At 40.9% G+C, this 20,155-nt stretch overlaps 1 protein-coding gene across 2 annotated transcripts in view; it reads right to left on the bottom strand.

The window, feature by feature from the left end:
• The window catches only part of VWA5B2 (von Willebrand factor A domain containing 5B2), a 1,682,718-nt gene that overhangs the window by 938,582 nt on the left and 723,981 nt on the right, over positions 1 to 20,155 (bottom strand). For both annotated transcript variants that reach the window (XM_044070629.1, XM_044070630.1), the window contains one exon: positions 13,338 to 13,462. In XM_044070629.1, the coding sequence (XP_043926564.1) occupies positions 13,338 to 13,462 (125 nt within the window). The remainder of the gene's footprint in view (positions 1 to 13,337; positions 13,463 to 20,155) is intronic.

The raw sequence follows: 20,155 nt of genomic DNA, 5'->3' as shown, positions 1-20,155 counted from the left end.
GTGCAGATTGATGGAGGTACACACCAACACTATGGGGCAAACCTGTGGTCATTCTTAGGGTTGCCACCTTTTCGACTGCCCAAAGTGGGACATGTTCTGTAGAGATGTCAGATTTTCCAGGATAAAACATACTTACAGCCATGCATAGTGCAGAACTTTAACCTTTTTTGTACATATAATAGCTTATTCTAGTAACATTTGAATTGCTTATGCTACTTCACCTAACATATTGAGGATTCATATATAAAATAACTGTTTTATGTAACTATTAAAGTAAATTAGGAAATAACATTGTCCTAAACTCTCAGGACATTTGCTATGTCTTGATTCTTTTCACAGGACACAACTGCCTACAAAGGGACTGTTACTTGCAAAGTGGGACAGGTGGTGACCCTAGTCATTCTGCGAATGTCCGGACAGTTGAGTGGTATGGCATGGACCTCTGTAATATGCTGTTGTGTTCTGGCACAGCAGTAGCTCAGCATTAAAGACTGCAGTCGGAACGTGCTGACAGACAGTTGGGTTTCAGACTTCATACTACAAACATTAATGCCAATGTGCAAACTGTTATTCTATCAAATTCTTTGTTTCTAAGAGCTATCTTTACAGATTGTCCCTGTTTTTGGACCTTTGTCTCACTTATATTCACGGCTCTGTCCAGATATCTTGCTCACACAGGTTGACAGGTATGGTCAGTCATGACTGCACACAGTCAGTGTCCCTCACACTTGATCAGGGTTGACCTGTTTACATCAGTGTCTTCCTCACCCTCATGCCGTTTTCCACTTTGCAAATGTGTGAATTATATTCTCCCTTCTATTCGTGTCTGGGCACGTGTGTCACGGGAAGGTATTTTATCCTGGGTGGTAGGTTATGCATGCCCACTTAGGGCTGGACAGTGTCATGGACCTCCACTGCACGTTCTGACTTGTGTCCAGATATCTACTGGATTGGACATCATGTCATCATACCCATTCTACTATTTACACAAGTTGGTCATCCCATGAGGGATATCCCAAAAATTGGACTAGACCAAAACAAGTTAGATACCGAAGATTTTTGTGGCTTCATGAAAACGTGCAGGGGGTTTTACATGCAGGGGATACATGGTTTGCAATCCTGACACTGCCTAGGGTGACAATACCTACTACATATGTGTAAGAGTCACTGTGTGTAGCTGTTTCAGCAACAAAGCAGTGGACCAAGTACGGCTGGATTTGGTGGACGTTCTGGTATGGTGGCAGGTTGTGTGTTGTGGAGGGTATGCTGGGTAGGCTATTATGCATCCAGGTGTGTTGCATTTGTTATGGCCAGTTCCATCAGGACCCATCTGTGGGTATGTGATGGTGCCGTATCTATACATTTGTCTCGCATATTTCCATATTCATATGTTTGTGGGATTGTGTTCTACACTATGGCCTGTCTGCTTGTCTTGCAGCTGTTTCTACATGAGGTTGTGTTTCTTTCCACATCACCCGCTGCCCCCTCATACACCTCCGGTTCACCTTTTCTGCATACGACACAAGTATCACCTTTGAGGAATTTACCATTAAACACCCACCCCTCACACGCAAATTCCTCACACCCCATAGTGTGTTTATGTAACCCCATACTTTGGTTGTTGGCCCATGACACGGCCAGAGTTACACATTGACTACCCTACATGTGTCGGGTACCTTTATGGTTGTGTGGACTACCCTGCCATGTTTGCTTTCTACATGCTATACCTCACGCACATAGGTACACGCCCATACTTCACTTTCATTACTTGGTTGGTGTATCCGGGTACTACCCGTTTGACTGTGTCACATACACATTCGGATTATACAGCTGTCTTCCGGATTTTGCCAGCCTGTTCTACTCATTGGTAGGATGGCACCTTTTCCTATGTCCAAGCTATTTCTTACACATGTCCGACTGTTGTGGACAATGCCTCCCCACAGTCGACGGTTGTGTTTCCACCTTTTCAATTGGCCACATTGTGACATAGGGTTACCACCTGTCCCACTTTGCGAGGGACAGTCCCTTTTTGGGCAGTTGTATCCTGACATGTAATTGTAAACATGGCAAATGCCCTGAGATTTTAGGACAAACTTATTTCTTATATGTTATGTGATAGTTGCATTAAACAGTTATTCTGTATCTGAAATACCTGAATGTTATGAGAAACAGAATAAGCAACTAAAATGCTACAAGAATACGCTTTTCTGGAGGCAAAACAGTTATGTTCTGTCCTTTGTACTGGCCGTGGGTATGTGTTGGCCTGTAAAATCTGATGTCTGTACCAAACATGTCCCACTTTGGCCATTTGTAAAGGTGGCAACCCTACTGTGACAGTTGCAGTGAACACAGCGTATTTTACAGGCCGACACATACCCACGGTCAGTTCGGCAGATAGAACTTACAATTCTTGCCTATATCTAAGCTTAGTCTTGTAGAATTTCGGTATCTTATTCTGTTTGTTATGACATTTATGTAATATACGTCCAGTGAAATATGTTTAATGCAACTATTGCATGACGTCTACAGAAGAATTATGTCCTGTATTCTCTGGACATTTGCCAGTTTTACATGTTTGTGTCAGGACACATCTGCCCACAGAGGGACTGTCGCTCGTAAAGTGGGACAGGTGGTAATCTTGGTCGACGGTACAAATCATACTGTTCCTTTCGGCCTACATGTGTCCGTGTTGTTATGGCTCGTTTATATGCTCCTTCTGTTTTGTTTACATGCGTATGCTATTTCCTATCACATTTGGTATGTGAAATATGGACATACCTTTTGTATGTGACTATTACATGGCTTGTGGGATATGATTCAGACATACGGTCACTACATATATCTACATTTCTCCTCGTGTATTTTGTTATGGACACATCTGCACAGCTATGTTCCCTCCCTCACATTATGGGTTGGCTGGTGACCCTCTCCGTTGGACTGGACATACCTACTGGTGGCGCGCTAACATATGATACGTTTCACTTACACATGGTATAGTTATCAACACTATGTTGGACTACAGGCACACGGTTTTCATGTCATTTGTTCATGGGTAGGGACCCGTTATTCCTTACCGTGCATTTGTGTTTGAGTCTTCATTTTCTGTTCACAGGGACTCTGCTTTGCATACATTTCAGTCTCCATGGACACTGATAGGTACGATTACTATTGCTGGCAGAATATAATATTCAGCAGTTTAGGTTGCTCCTTGACAGCCGACATTGACACGCCTCCCTGCGCAACTTCGATACACCCCTTGCACTCGCGCACGTTTCCTATGCACGTGGCTGTGGTGGCTGCGCGCCTTCATTAATATGCATATGGCGCGACTACTCCATATATACGCCGCACGGCCGGCGCAAGCCTTATGCCGGACTTGCGCCGAGCTTCATGAATCCCAGCAAAGGTTTTTCATTATACAGTTTTCTGATACATTAAATCTATATTTCCTATTAGTTCTGGGATGCACAAATTAGTTATCTAATGCTAGTACACTACAAACACTGCAGCTACCACATTTCTGTAATCCAATTATATTTATGTTACTTTGATTTTTATTATTAGTGTAGCATAATAGTCTCTTTAAATTTTTTCTATTCCTGTAACTAAATTTTGGTTTATTTTTAATTACCTTATTTATTTCACTATCTGCTTGCAGTATAAACCAGTTCTTACTTATAATTTACCTTACACATTCAACATTACTGGAATATTCCAGTATAAATGTTACTGCATCTTTGTTATATGTGCCTCTTGATATACTTCATCTAAAGTCAACCCATACATATAGGGTCGGGCTCTGCTATTTCTTAATGCTTGTACTTCCTGTACTCCTTTATTAATTTCCTTTTTGTTAGATTTACATTCAAATAATTCCTCTTTAAACACATCCATATCTGCTTGAAATTTAGAATCATCATTGTCTAGCCTTGAAATCTGCATGCCTTGCCCTTTCATTATATTTATATATATATATATATATATATATGGGAAGGATACATACTATCCCTATAAAGAATATTATTTCTATGACATGATTTCTATATAATTCTGTTGAAAAAAATTCATATCTTTCATTATGGTAATATCCAAGAATTCTACTTGAGTCCTAGAAATTACGAGTAAAATTAAAAAAATTAGTAGTATTATTAATATACAATAAAAATTGATATGATAGCTCCCAAGACCCTGTCCAAATCAATACCAGGTCATCCACAAATCTTTTGCATAGAAAAATATGTTCAAAAAAATCATTATTATTCAGAACAAGCTGCTTCTCCCAGTAAGCTAACACTATATTGGCGTAGCTATTGACACATGAGGTGCCCATAGCTACGCCAGGTAGTTGTAAATAATAAGTCCTTAAACAAGTCCTTAAACAAAACAAATGTTGTTCTCCAGTATCAGTTCCAGAAACATACATATGAAGTCAACTGTCACTGATTCATATATATATGACTCTGCATTAAATCACTTTTAACTGCTTCTATACCATAAGAATGTGGTATCACTGTGAATAAAGAATTCACATCAAGGGCTACCAAATAACTCTCAGTTAATTTTTCATTTTGACCTGTAACAGCTGTATGTAAATCATATATACATTGCTTGGTGTCACATACTATGTTAGGTGACTTCATTATTACAGGTTTTAAATTCTTTTCAACATAGACTGACAATGGCTGGGTAATCCAGCCTTGCCCGGGCACTATTGGCCTTAAAGGTGATCGAATCATGCTCTTATGCACTTTTGGTTGCCCTTGAATAATAGGCTTGAATAATAATAGAAAGCTGGCTATCTAATGCCCAGTTATTACTCAGCCCAAGCAAGACTAAACTTCTTATCTTCCAACCCACTAAATCTAACCCAATTATCCCCCACTTTAATATTCTAGCCAAAGACAATACCGTCATCTCCTCAAGAGAGCACACCAATCTACTTGGTGTTGAGATTGATGACAATCGCAGATTTGACATTCACATTTCTCTTAGCATAAAAAAGGTTCACAAAAAACTAGGTGCATTGCACAGAAACAAACAATTCCTCACCAAGACAGCCAGAATTTCTGCTGCCAATTCCCACCTAATCTCCAGTTTACTCTACGCCTCTCCTATACTTACCTACCTTAGACAAACAGACCTAAACAAACTCGAGGCTTGCTACAATAAAATTGCTAAGTTTGCCACTGGTGCATCTTATCGTGGCCACCACTGTATCTCACTTAGAGAACTTAACTGGCTTGAACTCCCTCAGCTTCTTCACCTGAATCAATTCTCTCTCACTCACAAGTTAGTAAACCATCTTCTTAAAGTCCCATCCCTTCAAAGCATTCTTCAGCCCTACTGCTCCACTAGACCACTATGTTCCAGCAGCAAAAATCTACTTCTAGCAACCAAACCCAAGAACTCAGCGGGAAAAGCACTATTCTCCTGCATCATATCCAGATTATAGAACAATCTCCCCCCTCTAAAACTACACTACCTTCTTGCAATCACTTAAAGACTACACTAAAATCTCACTTAAAAAGTCTCTGGTTATGCCCATGTACCAATCCAGACTAGTATCCTTCCTTTTTACCTCCCCTTTCTCTCCCCTCCCCTAGCTACCCTGCCTCACACTATCTAATCATTGCATTCTTTCCTCTGCAGGCTCTGGCTCACCCTTTACCCTCCTCTTCCCCCTCACTCAATGTCTCAGACCTGTTATAACATGCTTAACTACCTCACTTTGTCTCAACTCCAAATACATATCCAATTGACTTACACCTAGCTTCCTCTCACTATCACTTATACTACTCACTCAGTCTCCTCTCTTACTCCCCTTCTTCCTCTTCCATCCCATTAGACTTAGCTTGTTCCACCTTCGTGTGGAGCATCTGCTTTACATCTGTTTGATTTTAGTGCAATATTTGTATACAAGATTTAGGTATATGAGTTTAGAACAGTATCCACTTGAGCTTTGTACCATCTGTATATACATCCTACCTTTATTCCTAGCCTCTAGCTAGATATTGGTATATATGTTCATTACTATGCTTCATTTTGTATGTATAGCTAATGTTTGCTGCAGTATGTATTATTTGCTATTGTATGTTTGTTTGTCTTTTCGGCTTTTCCCGGTTAGGGGTCGCCACAGTGGAACACCAGCCCGCTAATGATTGGCAGTAGATTTTTTTATGGTGCTGAGTTGCCAGCCCAACGCCCAACCTTCAGCGAAGGCATGCCCATTGTATGCATATTCAATTATTCTTTATGTACTCTGCTGCTCATTTATTGTTCTGTGGAACTTTTCTCCTCGGGCCTTTGCTGACAAAGGACTTGTGTCTAGCTGGAATTTCCAGGTAAACAAATGCAAATAAATAAATAAATAAATAAATAAATAAATAAATGTTGCCAGAATAGCATATGTACATCTCCCTTTAAGTGCTTAGCAACTGCTTCTTACAATAAAACTTTGCTTTTTAGAATGATCGTTCATTGTGGTTCGAATGGTTGCTCTAAAAAGCAAAGATTTAATGTAAGGAACAGTTGTTTAATTAAGAGAAACCCCATACCATCCCTCTCAACCTCTTTCAGCAAGAAATATTGAGAAAGCCTAAAGTAACTGGTGGACAATGGACCAAAAATAGGGACAGATTTTAATTGTTGTTATAAACTCAGAAAGTTGATAGAATAACAAACTTACTGTGCACATGGATGTTTGGGAAGGATATGAAGCCTGACTCTCAAATGCATGCCATTAAACAAAGCCTTAAATAATGGGAGACAACAAACCAGAAATTACAGAATTGCTCTTATAAAATTAGAAAGTTGCTAGAATAACAAGATTTGTGTTAGCTTGGATTTTCTGATGGATATGAAGTCTGAAACTCAAGCATGGCATTATACAGTACCTTCAAAGGAAACTAGAGAAAGGAACCACAATGAACAACCGTTCTAAAAACCCAAATGTTAATGTAATGAGCAGTTTGCGCTTTTAAGTGCTAACTAACTGCTTGTTACATTAAAACGTTGGATTTTAGAATGATCTTTCATTCAAAGGTATATCAGCCAAAAAAGTAGTAAAACAATTCAGGATACAAGTGAAGAGACATACAAGATTGACCAGCTGTACAGTATATTATTATTATTATTATTATTATTATTATTATTATTATTATTATGACAGATGGATGGGAACAAAGATGCAAAGATGCTTAATGTTGTTGAGTATAAAGATGAAAAACTAAAAGGTAGTTGACACTGGATGCCAAAACAAGAATAGAATTGAAAAGATACATGATATTTAAAAGAAAAAAAATGACACTCTGGGTTGGAATGTGAGTAAGGCAGATAAAGCGGGCATTACTTTGGTTACTTGTAGTTCTACCCGGATTTTAAACTCTGGGACTGTCACTTTAGGATATTCGTGTAAGCTAGTTTTAGTGTACATTGTATAGATGGTTAATGTTACATAATGATTGGCTATAATAAGGTTGGGATTATAAGGTATTGGATTATTCAGTCTGAAGAATCCTATTAAAATGAAAACTTTTAGTAATATATTCATTATATATTTAGATTTAGAAATTGTCAGCAGAAGGACACAAATGGGAACTCATGAGATAACAATAAGACTTGGTCAGAATTTTGAACTGGAAAATGTATATTTCACTCTCCTCTTTAGCACAATTTAAACCTATTAAACTTATCTATCAATGTCAGCTTTTGCTTAAGTGGTTGTATATGAGAGGCTGACTAAAGAGAGGTATGAATTGGAGATGTAACACGCCCCATGCAGACCATTTGCATATGATCTGGAATAGCCTATAACTGAGCTAGCCTACAGCAAGATTACTAACTGTTTTGTTATATGAGCTAGTACCTAGTAGGCCGACCTGTGGTTTTGAATGTTAGCTAGTCCTTTAGAGTGCACACTAAAAATATGTTAATGTGGATAAGAAGAGTTATAACAGCCTTTGAAGTGGTCGTATTTAAGTACTGAAAAATGTAGTCCGATTACTGAGAAAAAATATGTTCCATGATATTTTTAAACAAATATTTTCTGGGTACTTTTTTGCTACTGCATTTATCAACTCTTTTTTGGTACTGCATTTGCAACTGTCAACTGTCAAGCCCATTTGTTCTCTTGTAGTGGAGGTCTCCCAGATCCAAGGGGCCATGATTTAGCTGGTGCATGAGGGATGTTAATGCTGTTGCTGGCATCCTGTCTATGAAGGTGCTTCTATGTCCCTAACTGGTTCCCATTTTTGATGACCAGAAGTGTAGTCTTTAGTACTATGCAAATATGCATGATTACCAAGAAATATATACTAAGTCCAGAACTGCAGTTATATTGGAGTATTCCATCTTCTTTCATGTACATTGATGGTAAGGTTAGTATATACACATATATATATATATATATATATATATATATATATATATATATTAGATATAGATATAGCTATGTATGGGTGTATGTCAAAATATCAAAACTGAAAATATAGAAAAAGAAAACATAATTTGCACAAAGGCAAGTCCCACTGCTCCCCACATCCCCTGCAACATATATATATATATATATATATATATATATATATATATATATATATATATATATATACCAACTCCAGGATCACAATCCCCTGCAATGTACATATACCAACTCCAGGATCACAATCCCCTGTAAAGTATATATAGCAACTCAAGGATCACACAACAGTGGGGAAAAGGCACATTTCTTTTCCCAGAAATTTTCAATATTCTGAGTTTTAGATATTTTGAGACAGAAACAGCTTTTAGATCTTCTTAGTTTCAATAAAATTAATGTCAGCTATATATATATATATATATATATATATATATATATATATATATATATATATATATATATATACATATATATACTTAGTCAAGAGATTGAAAGAGTGGAACTTTCTTGTGATGTTAATAATAATGAAGGTGCACAGAGGGTTTCCATACAGTATATAAAAAATGAATGCCAAAATCATACAGACCATTGTGATAGTTTGTTTATGGCATCACATAAATCTTTCTTAACTTTGTGTATGGATACAGCTTCTGTGTAGTAGAGATTGAACATTATAAATTTTTAAATGTTTATTTCTTTCTGCTGTTTGTAGCTATTGATGACTTGTAACCTGGAACATGGCTAAAAGGGATTACTTCATCAGTCCATTTGTTTATATATTTTTTATTTATTTAGATTTCTATACTGGGGCACAGCACTGATCCTAAGGGACCTCTATCAGGCTGTGTGTGTGTGTGTGTGTGTGTCTGTGTGTATGTTTGTGTGCGTGTGTTCGCGCATACGCATGTGTACATGTGTGTGAGTCTGTACATGTAGCTGTACATGTGTGCGTGTGCGTGCATGTGCATGTGTATATATGTGTGAGCCTGTCTGTGCAGCTGCATGTTTGTGTATGTGTGTGTGTATTTCTGTGTATATGTGTGTAAGTCTGTGTGTACTTCTGCTTCTGTGCATGTGTGTGTGAGGGTGTATGTAGAAAATATGTATATATTAATAACAAAACAAATACAAACAATTTAACAGATAGTCCATTTTCTATGAACAATAATGCCCTCCACTGTGGGCTTCCTACAGGTGGATGTATGTTATTAGCTTGTGAATACCTTGTTCCCTGCCATTTGTTTGAAAATGCAAGTTTCGGGGTCTCAGTTTCCTGAACTCTCATTTCTATATAGTCCTCCCAACACCTGACCTTATAAAACTGAATAGCCCAACCAGAACGTAACCTTAGCCCTAAAACTCCCATGCAGTATGACATCTGGGTCGTCACAGTATTACCCTAAAACTCCACTCCAACACCCTAACTCTAAAGTCCCCGATCACTCCCTAAACCTAAACCTCCAACCCCACTCTCTAAACCTAAAGTGCCTTATCACTCCTTAACCCTAAAACTCTCCTCTCACTCAAAACCTAAACTCCCTTCCTTCACCCTAAACCTAAAGCTTCCACATTGCTTCCTAACCAAAAACCCCACTCTGTAACTTTAGAATTCCTCTCACACTCCCACTCCATGGCTACTGCACTTACCTCACTTGAACTCAAATAAATTTGTCAGGTAAGATGTGACAGCTGCTTGCTTGAACTCATAGTCAGCTCCAAGTGTGAACAGCAGTCTACAAGAAGTTTGAGTCCCTAGGTTTGAGATAGTCATTTTTGATCACTTGAGACATGAGCACTTGTAGTAGACCCAAGGTGACCATTTTGTTACAGGACCTAAACTGGGACACTTGAGGGCCACCCCATGAAGCCAGGTCTGCAATCCCATTCTCCTGACCCCCATGGAACTGGAGATAGGGCTGCCATGTCATCTTACACCAGGACTAGCAGTTTGGCCTCCTGTCCTTCACCCAGCACTGTGGGGATGCCACTCTGTGAACACCACCCAGTATGTAAGAGGCCACATGCCAGGAGGCTCAAAGCAATGCACATTCCTTGGCACCTGGCACCATGGGGAAGAGAGAGTGAGGTATGCCACAAAAAGTGCAGAGATGGGGGGACCCAGGGCGATCTACCCTGCAAGTTTGAAAGCCCTATGTGCAAGGCAAAGGAGAGATGGCCCTGGGTCCCCCCCCCCCCCCCGGAGCCAGGGCCATCTCCCTTGTGAGTTTGAAAGCCCTAGGTGCAAGGCAAAGGGGAGAACCTGGTGTCATGGAAGTCTGGATGAGGGACTGTCTGAAGCTTTGTGGCCCAGCAGAGTTCCATGAGGCTGCGGAGATCCCCTGAGAGGCTCCAAGAGCACACGTGACAGTTCATGATTTGAGAGCAATCATGAAATATGTAACCCTGAAAAGAGCTGTCTCTCCTGGGTTGATGTGGAAGCCTGCAGGGGGTCCGTCATGATGGAAGTCTGGAAAGGGAGAGAGAGGTGGAAAGTGACTGGGACAGGACAGTTCCCGCCTGGGTGAGGGAGTATGGACCATGCCCCCTCTGGGATGGAAGTCTGAAAGGGGGAGAGAGGCAGATAGTGGCAGGGCTAGGCAAGCTTCTGCCTGGTGAGGGGAGCATCAGGCAGAGATCCCACAATGGAAGTCCTTAAGGGAGCGCTGGGGTGGACAGCAGTGAGGCCTGGAGAGCTCCTGCCTGGGTGAGAGAGGTCAGGCATAGCTTCCCATGATGGAAGTCCTTGAGGAAGTGCCAGGGTGGACAGAGGAAGGGCCTGGAGAGCTCCTGCCAGGGTGAAGGCATCCAACTTCATCCCGTAACTGATGGCATCCTTGAAAAATCTCAAAATCTCCAGAGTTGCTCTGGATGAGAAAGCAGGGGGACTCTGAAGCCATCATGAGAGTGGATCTGCCTCTCAGCAGCCAAGGAAAGTTCCAGAGGGGTGGATGGGATCAGAGAGAAGCTCCCCTGAGAGGGTCCAAGGGCATGAGTGATCCAGCATGATTTGCAGCCTGCAGGAGACATGGAGGCAGCTGAGTCCCATGATATGGGGGGCCACGGATGAGGAAGGCCTCTTGTCCAGGTCAAAGGGGAGGCCTGTAGGGGTTGTCCCTGACAGATGTCAGTAAGGGAGTGCCGGGCAGATGGGTGCATGGCCTGGAGAAGTCCTGCCTGGATGAGTGAGGTCAGGCAGAGCCCCCCCCCATGACAGAAGTCCTTGAGGGAGTGACTGACTGAAAAGCTCCTGCCAGGGCAAAGGCATCCAGCTTTACCCCATACTCAATGGCATCCCCGAAAAATCACAAAGTCCCCAGAGCTGCTCAGGTTTGGAAAGCAGGGGAACTGGTCGCCTCAGGAAGCCAGGTCACCATTCAGACTGAGCAGGCTAAACTGGGACATTTCTGTGTCCCAAAGACAATGTTTGGGATTACAGGACAGAGACTTCCAAACCGGGGCTGTCCTGGTCACCTTGAATAGACCCCTCAAGTATGGGTACTACTGGGAAGTAATGGACCTTCAAGGGGTGTAGATGCATTGGGCCTCGTAACATGTCTGAATTGTCAGCTACCGCCACATAATGCCCACCATTTTGGTAATTATTGCTTGCTTATGGCCCTCCTTGATTACATTAAGTAGAAGCTTTCTTAGATACATTAAGTAACCAAGCACTGCACTGCGATTTTTGAAGAATCATCATTAACATAACAAATATTAGTAGTGTGAATCCTGGATCCTCTGTATGAATAATTTAATATTTTGCCAGTTTTGTTCTATATCAAAAAACCACAGTGTGTGAAATATGTGACCTTATACAAATAAGGGTTTCTTGAAACAGATGCAGCTCACATTGAACCTGCGCATAACAGAGAAGTGGAGGTCAGATAAGTCATTTTAAAAGTGGCTATAGATGCTTTTGTTTTGATACTATGGAGGAGCTTGCCTAATGGGCAGAATGGAAGTGGATCACAGCTGTCATGGGGCATTTATTGTGGTATAGTATCCTCTGCCTTCTCATGCCCCAGACTGTCCCATGTATCCAAGCACCCCCAACTCTGCCTCTTCTTACAGGGACAGATGGGGCAATATGTACACAAGATACACACGGGTTTCTTTTGTTTGTATCTAACCACTACTTTTTGCAAACTGATCACTCAGGAAGTATGGAAAGTGATAACAAAAAATTAATTTCAGTATTTGCTTTGTGTCGCAGTCTGCTAATACAGGGGTCAGGGTAATCTCATCATGATTCAGGAAAAAAATATATTAATGAATTACAGTCTCACAGAATTAAAGTCACTTTATGCTTAAGCTCTTTTTGCTTTACCAACATGTTTATCATGCCTTTTAATCTGCAATATAGAAAGACTACCATTTCATATACTGTTTTTGAGCAGCTGCATTCAGACTACAGCACTGAGCTCACTACACTCTTCTTTCTTATTACAGAAATGAACACAGAGAGTACAATAACATTGTATGAAGCAAAATTCATAATGGTGTAAAAATTAATTATGCATCTTTTGTTCTTATGAATGTCTAATGCAACTTACTAAAATAATGATACATTACATATCTGAGTCAAATACTATCTCAGGTATTTTAATGGGTGGGTTGTGGGGATGTCATAATGGTTAAGGGGTTTAACTCACAGGTTCAGGGTTCAATTCTCATCTTAGGGGGGGTGTTGGCATAATGGTTAATGTGCATGTCTCACAAGAAACAAGGTACTGGGCTTGATTCACATTTTTGAGGGAAACTGGCTAGGCTTAAAATGACACACAAGGGCAGCTAGCCTAACACTTATATGAACCTGATAGTTTTGTATAATAGTTTCAATAATATTAACTGTCTCAAAAACAGAAAATTAGTTAAACCCAATGTTAGTTTCAAAGGAACTTGAAGAGAAGCAAGAGTTTCTCACCTTCTTGTCAGGGTCTGATTCTTTCTTTGATAGTCTGATGAAATCTCTCCTGTCCTTGATGTAGCGTTCATACTCTGCAAATGACATAGTACCTTCTTCAAGCAAAATATGTGGAATATGAGGCTCTGGAATGTTTCAGAATAAAATAAAATAGATTATTCCTGCTGAAAAGGTACTGTAAGCAAGTTTTGACAACTGCCTAATCCATCTACACATGATAAAAGATATCACCTGAATATTTTTTTAGAGATTATTTGACATACATAAGAAATGCAATTCTTGCTTAATTGCATAGATAAAAATTTTACATTTGTCAAGAAAAATGTAATAACCGTAACTCACTAATGTGGTAGGATCTTACAAGTTACGAACATGAGGAAAATAAGATAAATACTGCAATCATAGACTATTACTTGTACTACAACGTTACTCAAAAAGAAGTAAAACTCAAACTGTGACCATCCGTGAATGCAGACCAAATGCTTTGTACCCTTATTTTGTAATTTGGTGAGCAATAACAGCCTTCCAGGGCTGTAGTTCTGTTGTCCTTTATGCATAGTTTCTCAGAACAGGAAAAAAATACTTACTGAAATTTTCAAACACTGTTTTTAAATTCCTAGGTTTAGACACCTCATTAAGGACCTTGCTTACTGTTCAAGACTTTTACATCAAACAGCAACCACTCCATTCAGGTTTGCCAAATACTACATGATATATCAAGCCATAAAACTGGTAGCCTTAACAGCTCTAGAGAAATGGATGGGACATCATTTGAGGCATGAATATTAGCAGATTGGATCTAATCTTTAGTTAACATCAGGTGCACATTGATTTGAGCATTGATTGGGATAATTTCTCACTCTTGAGCATGGATATATGTTCAGTCTTTGGCAAATGTATCTGTACATACCCTTGTCCGTATAGTCTTCCAGGCTCTACCAGGAGTCTGACTCTGAAGAAATTAGGTTTCACATCCTCTTTATCTGAGATGAGTAAACAGGGAGCCTTGAGCAGCCTACCTGTCCCTGTAGGAAGTGACCTCAGCACAAGAAGGTGTAGTAATTGGTTGTTTTGGACCATTTGTAGCTCTTTTGTAGTTCACTGTTTAAAATCCGCCTCTGGGCGTTTTTTTCTGGCTATACTACTCAGACAAGCTCCTCGTGGGTCTGCAGAGTGGTCCTAGCAGCAGGGAACTCAGAAAAGCGATTACTTTCTGGATTTAAGTATCTTTGCTTTTTTTCACTTGGAATAGCTTCTGTAGCTTACCCTGAACTAGCTTAAACTGTTTTTCAACTGTTTGCTGCATTATTTTAAAATCTGCACTTAAGGTTACATTTTAGTCGAATTTGATCGAAAGTTTGTTGTTTGTTTGTTTAATTTAACTGTGGAGGCTGCCCACTAAAGTGTGCTAGCCTGTGTAACTAATTTATCACTGTTTCTGCATTTTCTGTGTGTTTCTACCAAAAAAACAAAAAAACAAAAAATAATCCTTGTTTTCCGCCTTCCTCGACTAGTTTAGACCAGTTTACAGGCATTGCTGTATTCTGGGCTGTGGTGTAGTTCCTGTGTTGTCCATTACCTTACTTGGATAGAAGGAAGTTTCTTTGCTCACCAGTGGGAGTGGGGAGCCTTGAGCAGCCTACCTGTCCCTGTAGGAAGTGACCTCAGCACAAGAAGCTGTAGTAATTGGTTGTTTTGGACCATTTCTAGCTCTTTTGTAGTTCACTGTTTAAAATCCGCCTCTGGGCATTTTCTTCTGGCTATACTACTCAGACAAGCTCCTCGTGGGTCTGCAGAGTGGTCCTAGCAGCAGGGAACTCAGAAAATGACCACTTTCTGGATTCAAGTATCTTTGCTTTTTTTCACTTGGAATAGCTTCTGTAGCTTACCATGAACTAGCTTGAACTGTTTTTTAACTGTTTGCTGCATTATTTTAAAATCTGCACTTAAAGTTACATTGTAGTCGAATTTGATCGAAAGTTTGTTGTTTGTTTGTTTAATTTAACTGTGGAGGCTGCCCACTAAAGTGTGCTAGCCTGTGTAACTAATTTATCACTGTTTCTGCATTTTCTGTGTGTTTCTACCAAATAAACAAAAAAACAAAAAAATAATCCTTGTTTTTCCACCTTCCTCGACTAGTTTAGACCAGTTTAAAGGCATTGCTGTATTCTGGGCTGTGGTGTAGTTCCTGTGTTGTCCATTACCTTACTTGGATAGAAGGAAGTTTCTTTGCTCACCAGTGGGAGTGGGGAGCCTTGAGCAGTCTACCTGTCCCTGTAGGAAGTGACCTCAGCACAAGAAGCTGTAGTAATTGGTTGTTTTGGACCATTTCTAGCTCTTTTGTAGTTCACTGTTTAAAATCCACCTCTGGGCATTTTTTCTGGCTATACTACTCAGACAAGCTCCTCGTGGGTCTGCAGAGTGGTCCTAGCAGCAGGGAACTCAGAAAAGCGACTACTTTCTGGATTTAAGTATCTTTGCTTTTTTTCACTTGGAATAGCTTCTGTAGCTTACCCTGAACTAGCTTGAACTGTTTTTTAACTGTTTGCTGCATTATTTTAAAATCTGCACTTAAAGTTACATTGTAGTCGAATTTGATCGAAAGTTTGTTGTTTGTTTGTTTAATTTAACTGTGGAGGCTGCCCACTAAAGTGTGCTAGCCTGTGTAACTAATTTATAACTGTTTCTGCATTTTCTATGTGTTTCTACCAAAAAAAACAAACAAAAAAATAATCCTTGTTTTTCCGCCTTTCCTTGACTAGTTTAGACCAGTTTACAGACATTGCTGTATTCTGGGTTGTTGTGTAGTTCCTGTGTTGTCCATTACCTTACTTGGATAGAAGGAAGTTTCTTTGCTCACCAGTTGGAGTGGGGAGCCTTGAGCAGCCTACCTGTCCCTGTAGGAAGTGACCTCAGCACAAGAAGCTGTAGTAATTGGTTGTTTTGGACCATTTATAGCTCTTTTGTAGTTCACTGTTTGAAATCCGCCTCTGGGCATTCTTTTCTGGCTATACTACTCAGACAAGCTCCTCGTGGGTCTGCAGAGTGGTCCTAGCAGCAGGGAACTCAGAAAAGTGACTACTTTCTGGATTTAAGTATCTTTGCTTTTTTTTTTTGGAATAGCTTCTGTAGCTTACCCTGAACTAGCTTGAACTGTTTTTTTAACTGTTTGCTGCATTATTTTAAAATCTGCACTTAAAGTTACATTTTAGTCGAATTTGATCGAAAGTTTGTTGTTTGTTTGTTTAATTTAACTGTGGAGGCTGCCCACTAAAGTGTGCTAGCCTGTGTAACTAATTTATCACTGTTTCTACATTTTCTGTGTGTTTCTACCAAAAAAACAAAAAAAAAAAAAATAATCCTTGTTCTTCCGCCTTCCTCGACTAGTTTAGACCAGTTTACAGGCATTGCTGTATTCTGGGCTGTGGTGTAGTTCCTGTGTTGTCCATTACCTTTCTTGGATAGAAGGAAGTTTCTTTGCTCACCAGTGGGAGTGGGGAGCCTTGAGCAGCCTACCTGTCCCTGTAGGAAGTGACCTCAGCACAAGAAGCTGTAGTAATTGGTTGTTTTGGACCATTTCTAGCTCTTTTGTAGTTCACTGTTTAAAATCCGCGTTTGCATCGGCTTTGCAGTTGTGCGATAGCGCAGCACCGGTTAAACAAGGTTAAACTTTTCTGGCTCCGCCAAGTCTGCTCTTCAAATTTTCCCTTAAGGAAGCTCTACTCTTAGTATAACCAGACTACTTACTATATTATAAGCCTAGCACTTGTTCTCAATACTTCTCTACTAAGTAAGCACTCTCGTACTAAGTAAAGCACTACATCTAATTACCACCCCTGTGAATATCCACTTCCCTTAAAGGTACAGCACTCCCTTATACAGTTCTAGCATGTCGAGTGGTAGATTACTGGCGTCGTCTCCAGTTCAGCTGGTCAATCTGGATATCTTGAGACAATGCTACAATTGTCCCATGTACACAGACAACCCTCTCCTCCTCCCAGCAAACACAAATACATGTGAGAGATGCAACTATATAGCCAAACTGGAGGCTGAACTCTCTCAACTCAGGGCTGGCATGACCAGACAGGAGGAGATGGCAGCCACACACACAACAATCCCAGTCCCACATAGACCTACCACAACTGCAAACCAAACACATAAAAACACAAAGACATACTCGAGGCTCTAATAAAAACTTACCAAAACAACAGAGGCTCCCAAAGCAGACACCCAAAAATCCACCACCTCAAAACAAAACACATGCAACACATACTTCAATAAATCAGTGTGTCAACCAATCACAGCCCTTAAGGCCAAACACCTTGCCTGATACACTAGTAATAGGTGACTCTATAGTCAGACACACTGATGTCCCGCTGACCAGGCTGAACAAGGAGAAGGTGACTGTGAGCTGTCTATCAGGAGCTAGGATCCGCCACATAACACACGCACTCAAGTCACTCCAAAGCAAGTACAAATATGACTCCGTCATTGTCCATGCTGGTGTGAATGACCTGAGATGTACCTCCCTGGACTACATGAAAAGAGACATAGAGGAGCTCTACGATTATGTAGCCCAGGCTGGTATGACCCTGAGCAGCATCTTGCCCTCACCAAGAATGATACCACAATACAAAGACAAGATGATCAGCTTTAACAATTGGCTCAAGTACTGGTGTCATTCTAAGGGGATCCAATATCTGTCTGCCTGGGATGACATGTTGGACAAGCCACGCTGCTTCACAAGGGATGGCTTACACCTGTCACCACTGGGCTTCCGGATATTGGCTAAGGCTCTTGCCACCCCATAGTGCCTTTTTAGGCAAGGCTCAAAAGACAAACCCACCTCCTTAGAAAACAATAATGGAAAAAAACTAAGGGTAATGCTGCTCAATGCCAGAAGTCTAAATCTCAAGATGCAGGCACTTGATGCACTCCTCAGCATGGAGAACATCGACGTCTGTGTAGTAACTGAAACCTGGTTCAAGGCTCCTGAGAGCACCCCAGCGCTACCAGGCTATACCTCGTATCTGCTTTTCGGCCCCAAAACCCGGGCCAAACCACAAAGGGAGGGGGAGTGTCCATATTCATCAAGGACACCCACACCTCCAGGTTAGTAGCAACACAAGAAGCATCAGAGACCATACAGGTGCAACTAACCATAGGCAAAACTGCTATACAACTGGTAGCATGTTACAGACCACCCTCCCAATCTCAAGAACTCAACTCAGCCTTCCTGAAGACATTGGAGGATATGAATGTATCACAAAATACCATCATACTGGGAGACTTCAACTACCCAAACATAGATTGGGTACATTATTCTAGCCCTAATACCCTAGCCCAAAGGTTCCTGGAATTCATAAATTCAAATGCACTGGAACAATTAGTCACCTCTCCCACTATGGGAGATAATATACTAGACCTGATCATCACAAACATGGGGACAAAATGCTCCACACCGGAAGTATACCCCTCACTAGTGAGATCTGACCACAAACTAATCACCCTGGATATACATATCCCACCTCCACCCCAGCACAAAAGGCCACAGTGAAAAACTTCTCAAAAGCAGACTTCACTCTTCTTAAGACTGAGATGGTATCCTTTAAGCCCACTGTACCAGTGGATACCACATCCCACAATGCCGAATCCTTCACAAATGCTTTCTATGGACATCTCCAAGAATGCATGGATCATGCAATCCCAAACAAATCCAAGTCCCTCTCCACCAAAGGTAAGCGTCCTGTCTAGTGGACCTCAGCCATAAACAAATTGTATAACAAAAGAAGGAAGCTATTGCACGTCAGAGCAAAATCCCATGAAGGGAAGACATCTCTGATCAACATTAGCAGAAAACTACATTCTCTCATAAAAACATCCAAGGCCAACTTTGAGAGAAAAATCGCTAAGGACACTAAAGATAACCACAAAGCCTTCTTCAGCTTTGTTAGAAACCTGGGCGGAAACCCTCAGATATGCTCAGAATTGGTTCAAAACAATAAAAAATACACTGAACCCACAGATATTGCCAACATTCTGGCTGACAGGTTCAGTGCAAATTTCTCCCCTCCTTCACCCCCAAAAGAAGAAATACTTATCCCAGCTGAATGTAATCTCCCTGTCATCTCAGATGTCCAAGTGAGAACCGCCCTAAACAAAGCAACAAACACAGCATCAATGGGACCTGACGGTATCCCGGGTTGCGTGTTACGTGAACTCCAAGAGGAGCTAAACCCACACATAAAAATGCTATTTAACCTTAGCCTTACTTCGGGATATGTACCTGAACACTGGCGTACAGCAACAGAGGTCCCACTCCACAAGGGGGGTGCCTCTACAGACCCTGGAAACTACCACCCCATAAGCTTAACCAGCCTGGCCTGCAAAGCTATGGAAAGAATTATTATGGAACTCATAAACAGAGACATAGGGGACCTACAGACACTTGACCCCACCCAGTTCGGCTTTGTAAAGGGCAGATCCTGCCTTTTAAACCTGGTTGACTTTTTCGAAACAGTCACTAGAGCCATTGACGAGGGCAAAGCAGTCCATACAGCATACCTGGACTTGGCTAAGGCCTTCGACACAATACCCCACTCAGGCATCATAGATAAGCTCAACAGCTTAAATGTAAACCCTTATGTCACTAGATGGGTTGCAAACTGGCTAAAGGACAGAATCCATAAAGTTAAAATCGCAGGAGCAATGTCAGACTCAAAGCCAGTCACAAGTGGTGTCCCACAGGGATCTGTCCTGGGACCCCTCTTGTTCGGCATTTATTTCTCAGATGTTAAAGCAAACACAGGAGGGCTGTG

The sequence above is a fragment of the Protopterus annectens genome, chromosome 4.part1 (assembly GCF_019279795.1).
Source record: "Protopterus annectens isolate FY-2018-M chromosome 4.part1, PAN1.0, whole genome shotgun sequence".
In the NCBI taxonomy this organism is placed as follows: Eukaryota; Metazoa; Chordata; order Ceratodontiformes; family Protopteridae; genus Protopterus; species Protopterus annectens.
This window is presented reverse-complemented; position numbering and strand designations above follow the sequence as displayed.